This window comes from Tyto alba, unplaced genomic scaffold (assembly GCF_018691265.1).
Source record: "Tyto alba isolate M040663 unplaced genomic scaffold, T.alba_DEE_v4.0 Super-Scaffold_28, whole genome shotgun sequence".
NCBI lineage: Eukaryota > Metazoa > Chordata > Aves > Strigiformes > Tytonidae > Tyto > Tyto alba.
In genome coordinates, this window is record NW_024881302.1 from 8,908,093 (window position 1) to 8,927,838 (window position 19,746).

At 36.8% G+C, this 19,746-nt stretch overlaps 1 protein-coding gene across 1 annotated transcript; it reads right to left on the reverse strand.

Annotated features, from left to right (window-relative positions):
- Positions 1–200: 200 nt before the first annotated feature.
- On the reverse strand, positions 201–19,613 carry LOC104365888 (transmembrane protein 180). Its single transcript, XM_032983689.2, has 8 exons — positions 19,537–19,613; positions 18,327–19,046; positions 15,796–15,974; positions 14,305–15,039; positions 11,184–11,338; positions 9,642–9,725; positions 8,511–8,654; positions 201–970 (listed from the first exon to the last, which is right to left on the reverse strand). The coding sequence occupies exons 3-8, from the start codon at positions 15,946–15,948 to the stop codon at positions 841–843; spliced, it is 1,401 nt and encodes a 466-aa protein (XP_032839580.1). The 5' UTR covers positions 15,949–15,974; positions 18,327–19,046; positions 19,537–19,613; the 3' UTR covers positions 201–840.
- Positions 19,614–19,746: the final 133 nt, after the last annotated feature.

The window sequence follows — 19,746 nt, forward strand, 5'->3', positions numbered from 1 at the left end:
TTCAATATGTGTGTGCTTAGATTTGTCCAAGTCAACACTACTACATCCATACGCTAATGTTTTTCTTACCAAAATGACGTTCTGTATTAAGTACTAACAACATGGTACCCTCAAAATAATTTTCCCATTTAAAGCCAGAAAACTGCATCTACCTACCACCAACTAGAGATGTTCAGAAAGCCAGGGAGGACATATGGAGCTTTTTCCATATCCAGCAGCACTTTATTAAACAGCATTTGAATCTTTTTCTTTAGCCTTACACAGACTTTTACAAGGTAATTAATTACTCTTAGCTTTTCCTGTGGTAGTTGTTGGATTTGTCTTCATACTGGTCTGCTAGACACCATTTAAATTCTTCTCTTCATCTCCCCACCATCCATGAGGGATGTCTACCAGGCACTTTCAGATTAACTTCAGAGATCTGCCATTTTATCAGTATGGCAAAATTAATCCAGCACCTTTCAGTAAGCTTAAGAAAATACAGTCCCCTTGAATTCCAGGTGCTGGGTTGGGATTCCTTTATCTGGTCTGCCATATCCATTCTTCAAAGGAGTCAACAGTGACCAGTATATACCAGAAATTACTTCCAATAATTAAGAATAAAGCCCATTAAAGGCAAACAACTGAACCAGAAAAAAATCTGTGTAGACTCAGCATTGAGGCTGAATGTGACCTGTGTTATAATCTATATGGACTGAAGAATGCAGCTTTATTGAAATAGCTCAAACTGTGTTTGGTCTAATAGTCCATTTAATACAATTTTGCTTTTTCACACTGAAAACATACTGACTCTTTTGTGGTACAGTTCAGCAGTAGATTTACTGACCAACTGCTACATATTTAGTGTACAGCTGCCATATGACTATTCTGGATTGAAAAGGGAGTCCACGTCAGGATCTGTATGACTGCAATGCAAAGTGGAACCAGACAGATCAAATAGAACATGGCATCATGAAGACCTAAAAACAAACTGGTGAAGAAGATGAGAACACAGCTTTCAAGAAGATTAACTTTCACGGTCAATTCACAACAAAATATTTTTAAAGCATTCACATTATATACATATATACAGAATATACATATTACTGTATACAATCAATTCTAAATAAAACAAATATAAATATCTCAGATATCACATGTACTTAAATTACACTTCCTAATTCAACAAATATTTATTTTATGTTGTTTGCTCCCTTCATAATAGCTGAGAGGAAATTAATTAGCACACAAAGAGTTAATTTTAATACACTGCATGCAACTTAAGAAATCCTGTTCACTACTTTAGTACACATCTGTATTATGTAATACAGAAATCAGTTTAAGCAATATAATCCAGTTATAGAACAGAGCATCTGAAAAGCTTTAGTAAGACTGAAAAATCTGGAAGAGAAAGAAGAGCAGAAGCAAAAATTTTAATATGAAATTATTTAAGTTAAAATCTGTCCCACTAGCTATCCATACAGTGTGTTGTTATAGTTGCTGAGTGCTAGAGCAAAGTCATGATTAATGTACAAAATTCAAGTATGGTGTGAAGGGCTGTCTGAAATATCAAGCCTTAAATAATTTTGTTTTAGAATAAATGATTACAAGATAATATAAACCATAAGAAGAATACATGTGAAATTAACACTCATTCTCATTTATTCTCATAGATGCATGGTATTTCCTCATCTAAATCTTCTCTAAGGAATAAGAGATAAAACATCAACAAATATGAATCAAAAAAGGAAACAGGAGTTAAATGAGTTCCCTTTTATGAGCAGTATGGTTTCTGACAGCTCCAAGCATACATTTAGGCATTCATCTAGTAGCTAGAATCATTATCTACTGACATGCTGTTAATTATTGGATTCTAATTACTTAAATATCAGGAAAGTCAACTCAAGCTGAGAAACAGCCCCTGAATGAACTTTCTCTCCATGAGGCAGTTTATGTTATTTTCTGGGTTTTTAACTTAGCATTTAGGGATGAGATAGGAGACTCAAAGAACAGCTATGGACATGACTGAAAAAAGCTTTAAATCTGTGAAAAAAACTTGAGTAGGCTTTTGAGTAAAACCTAAGAGTTTCTCTGAATCATAAGAGAATCAACTCATGTCTCACTGTTTAACAGAAAAAACATTGCAAGCTCCAGCATAGCCCACAGCTTTATTCCTTAGTACATACACACACTCATACGACAATCACAATTTATCTCAGGTCAAGTACATGCTAATGCTACAAGAGGAAAACAAAAAAACACAGGCTTACAAGTGAATTACTTAATCACTTGGGCAATTATGTTTAAGACCGGAACTGTTCACTAGCAGGTCACTGGTCCATAGCCAATGCTTATTGGCAGTGACAATAATTTACCATTTGGACATTGTTTCCCAGCCTGTATTCAATTGCATTTTCAGTATATCTACAAGTAAACAAAGGCCCACAATCATGCACACCACTGTCACAACTGCCAATAGCTAACTGTATGAGCAGTGTCAGCAAGCAGGCCACAGACAAATTACCTATCTAAAGGTGAAAACTGGACTAAGACACAGTTAACAGGATCTGGGGCTTGTACTTGGCCTCTTCTGCACACTGAAGAGGACTGCAGTTTTCAGTACTAAAATTATTCTGTCTTTATACATGGACTTTGTGAAGGACAAAAAAGAACATCTGTCAAATCACTCACTGGTGCAATCCTGATTTGATTTCACTGGAACAATACTGGTTTAAGAAAATAATATTACCTATTGTACTGTAAAACCTTAAGTTACCATATGAAGAAGAATATCTGTAGTACACAGAACAAAGAATGGGAAAATATTTCATTAAGGGACTGGGATAAATCAAGAGCTGAGCTCAGATTTCATCATAATAACAGCTGAACCAGTAATTTCAGAAATTTCTATGTCCAGTTTTTGCACACATAGGAATAAAACATACAATCTTTCACTAAACAGTCTTAGTATCAGTCTGAATATAATGTGATGTAGTTCAGTAATTCAGTATGAAAACATTAACAGTTTAAAGTGCCTCCAGTAAATAATGAAGAGTTGCTGTAAAATACCTTAATGCTGAAGAAGTAATTCAAAAAGCACGAGAAGTTAGCTGTAGTTGCAGTAGCTCTCCAGAAGAGGGAGTTTTTAAACTAGGTATCTTTTCCATATCAAAAAAACCCCAAAACAAAACAAATCCAAAACCCCTCAAAACAAAGCAAAGCAAAACTAAAAAAATCCAACCCAAACAAACCCAAGCCATATGGAACAGATAATGAGATGCTATGATGATGGACCAAAAGAAAAAAAACCCAAACAAATAACAACAACAACAAAAAAAATCAAACAGCAAACTTCGTAAGTTAGATTCTACTACAAAGCACTTAACTGATGTGCAGTGGCCACATTCCCTAAGAATGTGGTATAATGTGTGTGTTAGCATATACAAAATCATGTGTAGCACATATGGAATTGTGTACAATATATAAGCCAACCTCATGTGTGAAAAGGTTACACCAAAAAGCAAGATGACTTCTGGAAGACAGATACACCATTCATCACAGAAGTCACACTTCTGAGTTATGATACCAGAGGCAAAACCAAGAGATATTGGATTGTTCCTTAGGAAGGAGACACCACAGTGACTAAAAAGTCACATTGAGGCAGAAGTAAATCCTGTCACTGGTAAGTAAGAATTTGGTGACATTAATGGTCAATGCAAAGGCTTCAGTACAGAGGAAAAAAAAAAGACAGCCTAGGTCTTTGGAATGCCTGTTCCAATACAATACTGGGGTCACCGGTCAGTGATAAGCATTTTCTCATTTCTGATCTATCTTAACCATCCATCTGGAGGTGTTATGATACCTCTCAGTTGAAAGAAAAAGGAGACTGAATTTTCCTTTTTTCTAGAATTTTACTTTCTGTATAAAACCTCTTCACTGTCTTACCTGCTTGGGTGCCCTGCAGAATACAACTGTAACAGAAGCCACCAAGATGCTGATGGAACTATTGTCTCAAAAGGTCTTCTGGGATAAGAATTTCACACATTACTTGCCAGTTGCCCTAATAAGCTGCTTGGGAATGTCATCTTTACTGAGGCATAGAACACATATCTGTGAATTGCTCAACAGCATGATGGCAACAAAAGACAGACGAAGCTTAAAAACCAGCAACCTATAGTTGATCAGTACTCTTAACAGAGTTTTGATACTTTAATGAAGTAATAATGAAATATCCTGATCTTGGAGGATGTCAAAGAATCATAATATCACATAGCTAAAAAAACAAAACATCACTGGAATGATGAGGAAGCATAGGTGAGGTAGTGTCATGTTACAGACTTTTTTCTGGAGACGTAAGAATCAGAAGAGAGATGATTTGTCCCAGCAGATAGCTTTTGATAGGTAAGATTTTTTTTGATACTGTGTAAGATGAGCACCAAAGACAGAATATTTATGGAACACACTTCTGAAGGCAGTATGCTATTAATAAATTGCTATCAAATGCATAAGATGAATGAAGAATGGGAGAAAAAGACACACCCTTCCCCTCTCTAAGCTATAACCTTTTTTTCATATGCAAGCTGAAGTCATCCAGAAAGTTTGTGAGCTCCAGCATTCCATGTGGTCTTGGGTATGCAGTTTATCAAGAAATGAGGAAAATGAAATGACAGTATTACACAAAAAGCAGTGTGAACAAGAAAAGCTTATTTCCATAATTTTCAACTGTAAATTCACTGCTGGGAAATGTGTTTTACTACAGCAAAACCCTGGAAAGTTGCTGAAAATACAGAAACCAATGTTCAGACTTTTGATGCTGATGGGAGACATCTGGACACTCCAGAGAACATTAATATACAAAACACACAGAAACCCCCCCCAAACTACCCACAGATAATAAGATATACCTTATTAAGACTATTTTGCTTTCTAAGAGATTCTGTGAAATAACTGTGGAAGAAAACTAATGTGACAGACAGTATCTAGATATAAAAAGCAACTGCCTGTATGTAACTGTAACATATCCATATTTTCACTATCATTAAATACTGGAACTTTGTTCACAGAATCATAACAACAGAATGGTTGAGGTTGGAAGGGACCTCTGGAGGTCATCTGCTCCCAACTGCTGCTCAGGCAGGGCCACATAAAGCCAGATGCTCATGACTGCGTCTAGACAGCTTTCAATTATTTCTAAGGATGGAGAGTCTCCAACCTCCCTGAGGAACATGTTCCACTTCTCACTCTCCTTCACAGTAAAAAATGTTTCCTGATGTTCAAAGGAACGTCCCATACTTCAGTTTATGCCCATTGCCTCTGGTCCTGTCACTAGGCACCACTGGAAAGAGCCTGAATCCATCCTCTTTGCACCCTTCCTTAAGGTATTTATATACGTTAAGAAGATCACCCCTGAGCTCTTTGCCAGGCTGAACAGTCCCAATTCTCTCAGCCTTTCCTGATAGGAGAGATGCTCCAGTCCCTTAATAACCTCTGTGGTCCTTCGCTGGCCTCTCTCCCGCATGTCCACATTTCTGTTGTTCTGAGGAGCCCAGATCTGGACACAGTACTGCAGATGTGGTCTGACCAGTGCTGAGCAGAGGCAAAGGATCACATCCTTTGACCTGCTGGCAACACTTCGTCTAATGCTGCCCAAGATACCATTTGCCTTCTTTGCCACAAGAGCACATTGCTGGCTCACGTTCAGTTTGGTGTCCACCAGGACCCCCAGTCCTTTTCTGCCAAGCTGCTTTCCAGCTGGGTAGCCCCCAGCATATACTAGTGCATGTGGCTGTTCCTCCCCCAGGTACAAGACTTCAAACTTCTCCTTGTTGAACCATGAGGTTCCCGTAAGTCCATTTCTCCAGCCTGTTGAGATCCCTCCAGATGGCAGCATGACCCTCTGATGTATCAGCCACACCTCCCAGTTTTGTGTCATCATCAAACTTCCTGAGGGTTCATCCTGACCCATCATCCAGATCATTAATGAAGATGTTAAACAGGATTTGACCCAGTATAGACCCTTAGGGTACACTACTAGTTACTGGCCTCCAACTAGACTTCATGCCACTAATCACCATGCTCTGGGCTTGGCCATTCAGCCGTTTTTTCAATCCATCTCACTGTTTGCTCATTCAGACTGCAATCAAAGGCTTGTCTATGAGGGTCTTATGGGAGACAGTGTCAAAAGCCTTACTGAAGTCCTGGTAGAAAATATCCACTGCTCTTCCCTTGCCTACCAAGCTAGTCATTTAATTGCAGAAGTTTATCAAGTTGGTCAAGCATGACTTCCCCTTGGTAAAGCCATGCTAACTACTACTGATGATTTTATTGTCCTTAATGTGCCTGGAAATGATTTCCAGATTTACCTGCTCCATTATTGTTGCTATGGTTTAACTTTCAGTTAAATAAAAAATAATTAATTTAGAATTCAGCAAGTAGTTTATGGTTTTGAACTGCATCTTCTCTCTTCTCCCAGTAAAAAACGTTGCTGGAAACTCTTATGACATATTTATTCAGGGCCCAAACATTTTGTTAATGCAGAATAAGGGTCCTCTGTGCTATCTTCACAATTCACTACTACTACACCTAATAAAGTAAATACTTTCCAGAACACTTAATAGATGTTGCCAGCTTTGGAGAAGCAGGAAGGACACAGCTGAGATTGTATTGGCATGGGTCATAACACTTCATTCTATCTAACTCACATGTGTCAATTTTTTTTTTTCTCAAAAGTTTGAGCATATTTTAAGCAATCTCCTGTATTCAGTTTCTGTTTGTCCCCAAACAACTTTGTCCCGAGGCAAGTGTATTTTAGCTGTCTGCCTATGGCTGTAATCTGAGATCAGCTGATAGGGTTTTAAAATGTGTAAGTAATTTCGCTCAGTGGTCTGAGTATATTGCCATGGGGAAATTGACTCCCTAGAAACAATTTTTAGCAGTCTTGTCTTTGTGGACTGCATGTCCTCACTGTAGCCCATTTGCAAAGCAGAGGACATGCACACAGGTACATATACAGAAAACACATGCAGACTGCTTCATATTGAAGAAATTATTTTTGAAGGGACAGACAAGAGATGTACATCATATTTCAGGTGCTCTTTGATTAACTGATCTCAGCTTTGTATCTTTATGCTGTTCCTTGCCCTAGTGAAATAAATCAAACTTCAGCATGACTCAAGTGAAAATACAGGTTTTAGAAACTGAGCATTCAAAGTATTTCAATTCTATATACAATAAATTTATTGTTGCTGTAGTCCAGAGGCTACTTACTGGGGAAAAAAAGATTTATAACTACTGTGATTTAAAATCCATCCACAAAAGAATCATTTCTCTGATTAAAAGGGATCAGAACTGCAGTTTTTGTTTCAAATATTCCTCTGAATCATCAAGATGAATATATTCAGCCCTCTCACATCCACATCCAGTTCAACCTACCAATCTTCTGCAAAAATCACTCATCTTATTTGACATTATGATGAGGTTCATGCCCTCTTTACATCTTCTCACTGGCTGGCTATCTACAGAATGCATTCAAATAAAATTAACTGTTCTCACGCATAGCCTCAAACTTAAGCCTTCTTTGCTTGTGTCGGGATTCTTTTCTGAAGACCACCTGTTGTCCTTTTATGTCATGCTCTTCCTCAGACATTTTAAAAAAATTCATCAAATACAAAACATTCTCCTAGTCAGTCCTTCCTCTTTCAAGAGCTATCTCCACAAAAGTTCATATACAATTGTGTTCTATGTATTTTTTAAGGTTTCTACTCAAAATTTAGGAGACCTATGTAGTTCTCAGGATATTCATGTTGTTCTCTCAAACAAATTCTAATCAGAACTGATTTCTGCCTTTTTGTCTTGACTTCAGTTATTCCTTATGTTGCCACTTCCTCCTCTCGGTCATAAACAAACAGACTATGACCCTTTCAGTGTAGTGACTCCCTATTAATTTGTTTTTATAAAAGGCCATGCATTTCCAACGTGCTAACTGGCAATCACAGCTTTATGCTGTGTATTAAGGTCTCCAGAGACTGCAATGAAATCATTAGCATTAGAATGGTAAGTAGTATTGAAGCCAAAATTATACTCCTACTTGAGGCAAATTCCCTCCCCTCCAGTGATTATACTGCTTTCTCTCTAACAAAAACGTATCTTAAATGCAACCCTATTAGGATTATATAAATTAAGGAAGTAGGTTTACTAGATAAACAAAAAACAGAAGCCAGTACAACATGTATCTTAATAGGAGGTATTAGGCGATCGCAAACATTTTTTTTTTTTTTTCAACAGAACAGGATATGGTCAATTACTGAAATGTATTCTTTGTTTTTCAAGATTAGGTAGATATCCTCACGTGTATTGTTTAATATATGATTTATTCTTCAAAAAACATTTCTATTTCTACACAGATAAAAAAGAACTGGAAAATATTTTTAAAATATAGTTGATGCAAACTAATTGCAGATTAATTTGCTTTTTAGATGACAGGATTATTTAATGTTATTTTCTATGACTTAAAGTATCCCTTTTGAACTCACCTTGCATCAGGTTGGGCAACTTCATTATTCAGGTTCTCGTATCCAAATTGATTTAGTATTGTAACCACAAGCATTGGAGCCAAAGATTGGGCAGGCTTAGTAAATAAAGCATTGGTACCAAAAACCATAGAGGAAAGTGGTGATCTAAAATATTTAGAGGAAAAAAATGAATGCACAATACAAACTTATTAGTATATTAATTAAAATAGTGATTTTAAAAATCCTGTTAATATGTAAATGCTATCATGATCGTTAGCTGTATATAGTTCTCACATTATAGCAAATGGATCAGCTATCATAACGAAATTCAAATTTCTTTGGAAATGAAATGCAATAAACCTCTGAGGTATATATATAGCTCAGCCCCAATTCCAAAATGGCTTGCACTCAAGTTCAACTTTGTGCACATTGAGTAATTACTGAAGTTAAGTTAGACTGAACAGTGCATGGAGAATTAATTACAGCTTAAGACTTTACATGCATGAGGACAGAAAAGGAGGCTTTTTTTCTTGAAACGATAGCTCTCGCCTTTGAGGGGCAAGTCCTTTAATACAGTGACCAGGATTGAATCTCTACTTATATAAACATTGATGGAACCAACAGGAAGTTATCTGCACTTTGATAAAAATCCAAAAGGTCCATCAGTTGTAATATGCTATGTCACAGCAGGTTCTATCAATGTTTATTTCAGAGAGATAACAGCAACAAGTCAGACTTTGAAATTTGCACTTTAAGTAGCATAGGCCAAGCTTTCTAAACACCTTTTCCATGTTAGAAAGGCTTTATTCAAAAAAATTCCATAAATGACAACAGGTGTATATGGTTACAGAGTAATTAAATTGAAACTAACAAAAATAAAACCACAAAAAATGGAAGGATTTGTCTTATACTATAGTATAATTAAAACTAGAAATGACCTAATAATCTGTTTAAGTTACTCTACTAAAGTAATCACAGGTAACTTATTCAAGTTCTTATCTTTACTTACGCTAAGTTGCCCCTACAGAAAGTACTTCTGTGTCAAGGCTCCAAGATAAATTATTGTCTTTATTTTGACATAATCTAATTTATGAAAGAGCTACATAGCAAATAGATAGCATATTTAAAGAAAAATAGTTAAGATTGACATACCTCCGTTTGTGCTTTATTAAATCTGCATCAACAATATCTGCCAAAGGTAAATTGAATAAACTAAATGAAGCTTGTACAACTACCCTAAAGAAAGACAAAATATTTAAGATGTTCATAGTTCTTATATACACTTTCATAATTAAATTGTAACTGACATTCTAACATATATACCCCAACACTGACATTTCCACAAATATATAAAGCTGAGTTGTTCTTTAAAACATGGCAATTTATCTGTTCAAACAGCAGTTCTGAAAGCATTATTAGATCTCTTAATTGAGAACTAGAAATTGATATGCAAACATAAAAGGTGGGGATTTTTCGCTTTTTTTTCCTGGACAATGGTGCAAAAGGTTACAAATACTTGCTTGAGATTATCAGTAAGTGTAATTTTAAATGACATGGAGAAAAGAAACACCTCAGAAGAAACTGAAAATTTCCTCTTGAAATCTGAAAAGGACATGAGCATTACTGGAAGGACTACATGGAAGACAAACTTCAAAGTGGGAGAAGAGTAGTAAAAAGATTTTATATTAATTCCTATATATGTATTTACATTATATATATATTTATATATGCATTTAAACACACACACACACACACAAAGCCAACTTGTAACAAACTGCTAAGCCATAAACTCAAATACTAAGATTTCTACGTCTTATTAAATTTTGGGTGTGATTAGCTTTTACTTACAAGAGGCTTTGAACAATCAGCACTTTAAACATAGTCTTTAGGTACCTTAGAATTTTTTCCTGGGGAAATCAAAATATATCTTCATCATTTTAAGTATGCAGTTCATAAATTCAATTTATTGTTCACACAATTCAGTGTTACAGTAGCCCGTGACTGAAATACTGAAAATAAGAATGAAAACAGGGGGGGGAATAAAGAAGATGAAGAAAAGGAAGGTAGGAAAGAACATGTAGAAGGAAAGCAATGAAATAGAAAATGAAGAAATGAAAACAGTTGTAACAGTATTTTGATACAAAACAGGTGTCTCTTTTTAAGTAATATTTTCCATGTATCATAATATACTTCTGTGAAAATACTACTTCTCAGCATTGTACTTACCCAGTACCACTGAAAATGTGACTTTCTATTGGTTACCTAACAGGTATTTGTTTTACAGTGCAACATACAAGTACTCGTGCAATACAAAACAAGGTCTGAGCTTTCCTAGCAAACAGCCTCTGAAGAGCTCCTCTACTGAGACCTTCTGTGTCTACATAGACGAGAAGAAATTCTGCTTCCCTTGAATCTCATGTTAAAGCAGATCAGTAGCTAGAAGCATGTGGCTGCAAACCTTAATTACTGTTCATATTTAAGTTGGTTTTTTTTTTAAGCAGAAATTAAAAGCTGAAGCAGAATAAAATGCAATCTGAGACAGCTGTAACTGGAGTTTCAACTTTTCTGACAAGTGAAACAGAACAGAAAGAAAACCATAAAAGCAGTGGCAAAATCGTCATGCTATTAAAAGCAAGTGTCCACTGTTAGAATTATTTAAACCGTATCTGTGAATATGGAAGTGTATTTACTTACATGTTTGTTGTGAGATAAAATGCCAACAGATAATAGTGTTCTGGCCCTAGACTAAACATGAAAGCAGCAGCTACTCCTTCAAAGTAAAAGGAAAACAAGATGATTCTGTAATAACCCAACTTCTTCAACAAGGCTTGACTGAGAAGAACAAGGCACTGAAAAGAGAATAAATATACATATATGATGAAAAGATATAGTACAACATCTGAGCATTAGGAGATCCATAAAGCACAGACCAGACAAATTATTACTACCCATTGAAGAAAAAAAAACCCCAAACCCAACCTTCTCTAAAAATTTAAATTCAAATAAGAAAAATAGGAATTTAACAGAGATCTACTGGCTCATTCTATACTACCTCTACAAGGTAAGACTGGTCTCCTTTCACTCAAAATTAGCCAGCTGCGAACCACTATATCCTGAGAAAAATACTGTCTCCCACATTGCCTAACTATTATTTAATACACTCATGTTCTTTATGTTTGATATCCCTTAAATAATTAACTTTGTTAACTGTAAACCACACATCTTGCCATCTGAATTTTAACTGCTGATAAAAAATATTTTAAATTATTTTTTCATTAATATTACTATTTTCATTGATGTTTATAGAAATTAGGCTTGACTTTTAATTTGATAAAACAAGCTCACCAAGACAGCTGATCTAAGCAAGTTAGAGGCTTCACTAGCAAGCAGAGAAAGGCAGATGCCCATGGACAACATGTATGGCTGCATTTTAATTCTACCAATCTTAGCAAGCAGTAATCCAAGTGAGAAACTAGTAACAGGCAAACTCATGAAAATGGTATTAAGTGCTGATTATAGTATGAGCAAAGTGTAAGCTCTTCTATATCGTTGCTCACTTTCCACTTTAAAGAGGACATTTTGTAATGCATTATTTTCTTTTTCTTGTATGAGCCTATGTCACCATCTACATGGATGCGGTCCTCATCACTGTCACAAAAAATACTCATAAACTCTACGAAAATACACATTTTCTCTTTCCTTCTGTGATAGAGATCAAGAGTGTAATATTCAGATGAAGAACAGGAAAGAATTCTCCTTGTACATTTGTTCCCAAATTTAAATGCTTTAACGTAAGAAATAAAAGCAGGATGCTACAGTCAGACAAAGATTACTGTGTCAAATGCTATTTTAAAGAAGCTCAAGTTTTTTACTTAAACCAGTGCTCAGGGAGGTAAAACAAATCTGGAAAGTTGGTGTAAGAAAAAACTCTGGTTGTAAGGAACTTAAACATACACCTCCCCCTGGCCTTTTCCAGGCATTTTGCAAAAAAGTTGTTTACACCAGAAATAGTAAGGAATTAAGTAATGCCTGTTATTGTAAAAATCATGTCCTTGTCTCCCTATAATTGAGAAATAACACTGACTCAGGACGTACTTATGATTTAGAAAATTCCTTATTACCTGCATGTTTCTAAGACTGCATATTTCTAAGAAAAATACTAACTTAATGATGCAAATTTAAATTTGTCTATGTTTCAGCAACAAAGTTTCCCTTGTAGTCAGGTTTTATTCTTCACACCCACTACTAAAAAGAACCTAAGACAAAAGCTGAATTCTAGTTTAGCACAGGCCACTGCAGCACAGTTCACATGAAGGGACTTTATTTTATGTGGGTTGGGTGCTTTTCCAGTAAGTGAAGTTCAGGACATTGCCACCAGAGAATTCTCTTATCTCTTGAACTCAAAGGGACAAAACCTGAGAAAAATAAGGTCACAGCAAACCCTCTACAGTTCAGTGACCTTCTAGACAAAGAGGCTCTGGGGAGCAGAAAGAGATGCATTTTTTGGAAGATTGTGTGTTTCACATTGTCACACTGATTTTTATCAACAAAAGTGATTGCTATATAGAGAGTGTAAAATTATTGAAGCTTTCCTAACTTCTGTAGTTTCTGATTTATTTCCAAAGTTCGTCAACTAACTGAGTTACAGAAAAAAAAAACAACACTATTAAACCTGTGGTAAGGATAAAAGTTGAAGTGATAGATATTTAGGATTTATGGAACACAGAAGGTATGTTTAGGATTTGTATGTTCATATGCAAAAGCCAAAGCAGTAACTGAAACTGAGCTGTGAATTCCAGTTGCACTTTCATGTATCTTCTTTTACATATTACTTACTGAAAGCCATTACAATTTGATGAACATAATTCTGAAAACTGATGAACAAAATTCTGAAAACCATCAGCACTTATGATGAAAGTCAAAGTAGTCAAAATCCTAACTTTCATCATCCAACAAGTAAACACAGTGAAAGTTTTAAAACATCACTGAAAGAAGTTAGAAGGGAACAAGCAGGAGAATTTTTTTATTCACTGCAGACAAGTATGTTTACATTCTGTGGGACATATTTTTGCTGCTTTTCTTGTTCTCACACATTACTTGTTTGGCTTTTCTCTTTTCTTTTTTCCTTCATTATTCCTCCCTCCACCCCTGACTGGGATCTTGAAAGTATGTCTCTCTCTACCCAGTAAACGTAGCTGACCAGGACAGCAAATGACAAAATAAATGGGAACATATTATTCTCCAAAAGCAGCTATGTAGAGTTTTGTTTGTTTCCCATAACTGAGATACCACATAGTTCAACATTGCTTTTAATACCTAATAATTTTTCAGGTATTTTGTTGCAGTTTATCTCAAAAACTTTCTGAATAAGAGATTATTCTTTCATCATGTATTGCGAATCAAAACCAAAGAGAAACTAATTCAGAATTATATGCATTTTGCTTTTAGAAACTTTTTATCTTGACCATGTTTTTCATTCCTTTATCCGTAGGTATTGTAAACCCTGTAGGATACAAAACATTCACTCCTTGCATACTTGTATCTCACATTCTTGTAAACAGATATTCTTATTCTACACTAGCCTACCTGCTTATGCTTTCTCACTACCCTATGCTTACATTTGGTTAGCCTGTACACAGAAGTACTTCCTTCTTTTAGAGCACTGGTGAGCTAGATTCGTTTCTCAGTACAGCCAATGGCTTATGCCAGATGCAGCATTTTTTCAATGAACAGCATAAATGAATATCTTAAACTAATGAAAACTAGTAAAACCCCACGTTTTCATATTTTGAAATAAAAAAGGGCAACTGCCTACCTGAGGACAAATAAAGCCTGCTCCATACATGATACTTCTTATTGAGGAAGAAAGGACATCCTTAGGGATAAGATTATCCGCAAAGATCATGATAAAATTGTTGCAGAAGGCTAGGTGGAAGACTTGGAAGAAGTTCATCGTTACAAAAAATAAAAAGTTTTTCTCTGTCATAATCTGTTTGGTCAGTAAAATTACTGAGGACCAGGAGAGGGCTCCATCACCATTTTCCAGATTAGCGTTCTCCATACAAATTTCTCTCTGCTCATATTGACTAGTACTATATTTGCCTGTGTAACACATACAAACTGTTGCTAACGCTGCAACCAAAACAGCAAAAGCCTGAAAATGGGCAAATTTTTCCATATTATCTGATATGAGACCACAAAAGAGAATGCTTGTTGATCCAATTAATGTTGCTACTTGGTTATATTTAATAAGCTGAAGCCTACTTTCATGCCTTGTTGAAATTTCTGCAAAGAGGGCACACTGCGCTAGAAGCACAAATGTAAGCAAACTGTCAAAAGCACATAACGCAACAGTGAGGTGAAGACCACTTAGCCAGTCACCTTCTTCATAATGTTTCCAAGGAAACCAAGGAAGCAAAAAGGCTAACGCATATAAAGGAGCTCCATATAAAATTGAAAACTGGCGTCTTGAGCAGCACTTGAATTTGGAGTTATCTTGAATATACCCAAAAAGAGGATCATTAATGGCATTCCATATCATAAATACAACCTGTGACAAACAAGCAAGAAACACAACAGTATTTATCATTAGTGTGATTTTTCTGCAGAGGTTAGACAAACACAGAAGTAATACACACCATATTTATTTAAAACAAATCTCTATTCAAAGAATAAAGATGAAAGCTTCTCAGGTCAAAACAGACTCCAGACCAAATTCTTAAAGGTATTTAGAGGTTTACAGAAATTTTGAGAACCAAGATGAGTAAGTAGGCAGGTGCCCAACTACACATGAAATAGACCCCTGTCTCTAAGACTTCAGTCCTTCAAAAGCTTATGTATCTTGACTTCGATCTTGCAAAGCCCAGATATTACTTTCACAGCAATTCAAAACATGAGTTGGCCCATTACTTTCAGGAGACCATTTACAACAAGAGTTGCTCACGTGGACAATGACTTGCAGAATAAAGGCAGTATTAAAGTACTTAAACAGTCCACGGGAAAGCACTAATGCCAAACATATCTATGGAGCTGAGGTGCAAGATTAGTTTAGAACATTACTTAAAACTATCAAATGTAAAAATCTTTCCAGCAATTAAATTCTGGAGATTTTTAGTCAAAAGACTGTAAATGATGTGCTTTATGTGTACCTTCGATTGCTTATTGATTAACTAAATTTAAAATTAATTTACTGCATAACTACATGCAATGCATCCAAAATTCATTCATAAGTTAAAAAATTTACTTTCTTATGATAACACAGACACATAGCACAACATGGTAATAAAAATATTCCTCTGTACAATACCTGTGCTTGATGAAATGCTACTTCTGAAATTTTGTATCGGTTTAGGAAAAGCTTAACGTAGTAGAAATTAAAGATACTGTTCATCATTCCAGCACCTAATGTAGTCATGGAATATGCCAGCGCATTAGGATGAATCCCCAAAACAAACTTCATCTTCCATAAGTACAATGCTCTTCTTCCTCAAGTTACAAAAAAGAATCACAACAGTTGGTAGAATAATTTTCCAAATTAAAGCAACATGGAAGATTTGCTTGTTTCAGGGGTGTAGAAATGCATTCTTAGAGGAAAATTTACCCATTCTTACTTCTTTCTTTTTTAAAATGAGAAACACATTTTACTGAGTTGTGAGACACCGAGCACAAAACTGAAGAGATGCAAAATATGAAGAAGTCAGTGACATTTCTAAATATAATCAATGCTTAAAAATCAATTTAACAGGTAGACAAAAAAAAATAAATTAATCCCTTATTAACTGGTGCACAGACTCAATATAAAAATCTGCTATTGCAAACAATAATCTTTGTGTACAGTTCAAAGTAATTGCATTACATTTTACATCTTTCTGGGTAGCTACATAGTTTTTAAATTATGGACTGTGTAGGAATGAAGTGACTCAATTCATATCCTTATGTATTCCATTGCTATGAATGTCAAATGCAGCATGCACTTTGATGAATATTTCTTTCAAACAAATACCAAGTTTTGTCCTTGTATTTTTAAATGCTAATTGTTAACAAGCCATAGAAGTAATACTCTCAACTAATAAACTAATGAGATAGGAATAGAAACCATAAAACATGAATAGAAACAATAAAACAATCAAAACACCTTCTAATAGTTTAAACACTTCATTGTATAAAAGACTGCATGTAAATAAAATCTAGCAAGTAACACATGTACAGCATTTAAGGTAAGTCCAAAGAACAGAGATTCAACCCAAGAATATAGAGATCTTTAGTATTTCAAACAGATCTTCAGCCAACAATTTTTTAAGATGCTGACTGTTTCCATCTATCTAGGAATTAACTTCAACATGTTTGGTATAAACTATCCCATGAAAATTACTAGCTCCAGGGAACCTCTACCTGTTAAAGCTGAGTAATGACTACCTAAAGGTAGTTCCTTGACCACATTTGATTCTATAAGCCCAACACAGAAATACTTCTCCCAGGTATATATTTTAACTGAGGCTTTACTCATCTTTACATCTATTTGAAAGAAGCTGTCTGCCATTACTCTGGCAATACTTCAGGTTCAAATTTCCACCTTACTATGCACACTAACTCCAGAGCTTTACAACCTGCTTTTTGACAATAGTCCACACTTTTCTCCTCTGCATATTAACAGTTTTATCCTAAATGCAATTTTCAAACATCCATCAAAATACTTAGTTTGAATATCTGCTCTTCAGCTTGATAAGCAGATCTATCAGCAGCTCCCTAAACTCCTCGTAAGAATGACCATGAAAGAAACAGGAAATGAAAACCAAGGCTGTTTACAACATTTCTGTGGTTTACAAAGTTTCTGAAAACAGGCTGCTGTGAGGAAAAGATGGCAACTTCCTCATCGCCAGGCGAGGGCCAGGCCAAAGCCACAGATCAGGTAGAGACTGCGAGAAGTGCCTGTTCTGGCTAAAACAGATGATGGAACAGCAGTTTTTCCACCCCCCCAACACAGAAAATGAACTCTTGAAGAGCAACTAAAACATGGATGGATTTTTGTGCATATATTTAAGATGCTCTAATATCAAACAAGATGTGAAGAATAGACAACTTCACTTAAGAAAAAAAACAAACAAGCTGACAAACAACTTGAACCAGGTTTCTTTTTTTCTAAAGCCAACTAATTTGTAAGAATGTGACTGAATTTTTAGATATTTGAGGATGACTGTGACATACATTTTTATTTTTCAGAGAGCTACAGCTGTAGAAAATTCCATTTTCAGGTGATGAAATATTGCATTTTTGTAACAAGTTTGATTTCACAAACTTTTACTCAGAAACCTAAAGTGAAGAATAAGGTTATTGAAGAGATGTCCATTTGAAGTGTTTGTTTTCAAAAATAAGTTTGATATTACTGTGAAAGTCATTACAGTATATCACTTCTTTAAGAAGTGCATGCTCAAGCCCTCACAAATATACTTAACAAAGTGATTTAAGTAATAGATATTAAGGCATTTGGAAACGTAAACATTTAATCTTTCTTCCTGGAGCCCCCTACACAGGTCTTCAAATGGAAAATTGAGACTCCTCTTTCCCTCAATTTCCATGAGCACCAAGAATAAATACATTTCACTCTAACATGAACAGCAAACTAACAGTCATTTCTCAAATCATGTTTGTCTCAATTCTTTCCTACACACAAACAAAAAAGGACTCCCCAGCTTCATAAAATTTGAAAGAAATAAATCTGAAATTTCTTCAACACAAACCTTCTAACAATGCACAAACAGGCCTCTAGTGCCATGACTAATTATAATATGCAGGATCTGACACAACTCTTTACACTAATTAGTACATCTGGCTCTGTACCTTGTTTATGAAATAGGTTCAATTAGAAGTTGAGGTACCACACTTCCTTTCCCAGAAGATGTGCTCTTTAATTGTACTACAATGAAATCATGCATGAGTATCCCCTCCCTCTTCTTAATAGTCAGACTTTATATTGAATAGGTTAAAGCACAGGTGTTGACATTTTGTGACTCACAGAAGGCAAATCAGGTTCAGAAACTTCTAGTGGTTACAACTATGTTAATGCTGATGAGCCAAAAGAACAGACTGTTTAAACCAGCGAGGTGCAGTATGACATTACTTGCATCTCTCCCAAAGCCGGATGACAATCACTTCAAGAAACCAGAGCACGAGTCTAAAGAAAAGTGGATTCCCAAGAGGTAGTAAATTTTGACTGAAGCATGCTAGCTGGCATCACGCCCTGCCGTACTGGGTCCCAAACTGCAGCGTAATGCTCACAGTCCTGACAAACTGGTTGGACCCAAGTATCTTCCTCATCTTTCTTCCATTACTTAAACCACTTGAAGACGAACTATGAATAAATGCTTTCCTAGTCCCGAGGGGTAATACTAAAGGGAAACGCAAACAGAAAGCACTCGGAGTAGGAGGGCGTGGAACTGGTTGAGTGCCGCCACTCTTCCCAGCCCGCGATCCTATAGCTGCCCACGCGCCGTAAAGCTGTGACTCCTGGAAAGCACAGGCTCTGGAAACTCGCAGGACTGGAAGTTGGGAGGTGCTCGCCTGGTAAAACTGGGTAAATCAAGCTAGGTTTTCCTCAGCAGCTTCCCAGATACGAGACACGGCTCCCTCTTCCTTGTAAGGAAGAGAGGCGAGCGGCGACCACCCGAGCGACTCGCGGGGATGCAGATCGCCGTTTGCAGATGCGAGGGCAGCTACCCCGGCCGCATGCTCCAACGGAGCCTGGCTCTCCTCTCCCCTCCCGCAACCTGGCGCCGAGGCTCCCCTGGGCGCGACGCCGGTGAGAAGCCGCGGCTCGGGGGCCGAGCCCCTCCTCATCAGGCTCTTCACTCAGCACTCCCCGCGGGCTCACACCACGGGGCAACGAGGAGCTACAGCTTCTTCCTACGCCCAGTCGCCCTACCCCACCCCGGGCTGCGCTAGCTCTGCTCCGCCGCAGACCCACAGGAACACCCAAACAACAAGCACTCCCCACCATTTTCCCCCCGGAGCCTCAACAACCACCACCCCCCCACCATAGACACTAACCCACCTCCTCTGACTGGAGGCTGCGCAGCTGGCTGCCGGGGAGGGGTATAATTAGCCCGGGCCAACCTTCGCTTCGTTCTCATTGGCGGTTTGATATGAACTCGCTTTGTGATTGGTGTAGGCTCCTTTCGATCTGTCCGGCGGGCGGCTTCCCATTGGCCTCCCGCAGGGGAGGTGAGGGTGTTGTGTTTGAATCGCGGGGAGACGGTGGGCG